The sequence below is a fragment of the Gekko japonicus genome, unplaced genomic scaffold (genome assembly GCF_001447785.1).
Source record: "Gekko japonicus isolate JY-2015 unplaced genomic scaffold, Gekko_japonicus_V1.1 scaffold84, whole genome shotgun sequence".
Lineage (NCBI taxonomy): Eukaryota > Metazoa > Chordata > Lepidosauria > Squamata > Gekkonidae > Gekko > Gekko japonicus.
This window is the reverse complement of record NW_015159712.1, coordinates 1,861,287-1,862,530: the sequence shown is the minus strand read 5'-3', so window position 1 is coordinate 1,862,530 and position 1,244 is coordinate 1,861,287. Positions and strand designations below refer to the sequence as shown.

General features: G+C 41.4%; 1 protein-coding gene across 2 annotated transcripts in view; it reads left to right on the top strand.

Annotated features, from left to right (window-relative positions):
* Window positions 1-1,244, top strand: part of CRY2 (cryptochrome circadian clock 2) — a 44,435-nt gene that overhangs the window by 41,786 nt on the left and 1,405 nt on the right. Inside the window, exon 12 of one of the 2 annotated variants that reach the window (XR_001482443.1) lies at window positions 491-678. Coding sequence is in view for 1 of the 2 variants with exons in the window: in XM_015408956.1 (XP_015264442.1) it covers window positions 491-508 (18 nt within the window). In the remaining variant the exon portion in view is untranslated. Of the gene's footprint in view, window positions 1-490; window positions 1,231-1,244 lie in introns of those variants that run through there. The other variant, XM_015408956.1, reaches the window with a different exon arrangement.

The window sequence follows — 1,244 nt, the reverse complement described above, 5'->3', positions numbered from 1 at the left end:
GGTTCCTCAGTGGAACAGGCTTCCTTGGGAGGTGGTGGGCTTTCCTCCTTTGGAAAAACTGGTATCATCATTTTGCGTGATCTGGACACTATACTTCTGTTGATACAGCCCAAAATCACATTTGCCTTTTTAGCTACCACATCACGCTGCTGACACAAATTATTTATTATACTGTTCCTTTTCAACTGGTGAGTTGTCACCCATAAGTGGTCGCTAAGGTGAGTCACAAAATGACACTATTTTATACATCTTGTTTTTTAAAACTTAAGGTAAAACAAGGGAGAAGATGGTAAAATGTCAGGTCCAAGATTGTAGATTGAGTGGGTATAAAGCCTGGCCAGGCTAAATGCTACTGCAAGGAAGATTTTCTAAATAATAGTTAGAAAGGACTATTTCAAGGATGCATTGAATTTGAAGATACCTCCCTGCTTTTGGGGGAAGGAAACTGATTTTGGTGTGGTTTTTTTTCCCCCCCTTCATTTCTTTACAGCCTGAGATGGGAGATTGACAAGGCAACAACTGTGTGCTGGAGTGGCCTCTGCAGTAGCATAGCGGTGTCACTGCCAGAAGGATCAGAAGATTGGCAAACTTCATCAGCTGAGTGTCTGTATGAATGTGTAACCCAGATGGCTGCCAGACAAGGATTCTGCAGTTCCAGTGCAGGATGCAGTGAGCAAGGTTCATGAGTAAACAAAAGCCCAGGGAACAAATATCTGGCTTTTCTGAGATGCGTTTGCAATCCGCTAAGACAGGACATTGGAATGAAATGTACTCATTTCAAAGTATATTCCATTTACCTCATGTACTGATCCAGTTGTTGCTCCATTTAGAGCATTACTTACTAAGTGTTCTCTCTCTGCCGTTAATTAGCAGGTAATGAGACGAACCATGCAAAATATATCATTGTGCTGCTCACCATGGTTCCAAAAGCTGCTGCACCTATTAAAACACTCCAAATAGAGTCTCTTGAAATTTAGACAGGAGAAACATCATGCATTGGATGAGAACTTCAATAAAAATGTGTAGACTACCATAAGGGTAACCTGAGTGATTCTAAAGTGACTGCATAGTAATGACCAATTTTTCCCAGAAGGTAGTACAGTTGGTGGAGGGTCAGAATGGAAATAATTATTATATTTGACCAAAGAGGCCACTATGGCTTTTCCCCCCACTTGATTCTGAAGAGGTAGTCTTACCACTTATTTTCCTATGGGCAGGGCTGTATCTGCATTGCAATTCAGCAG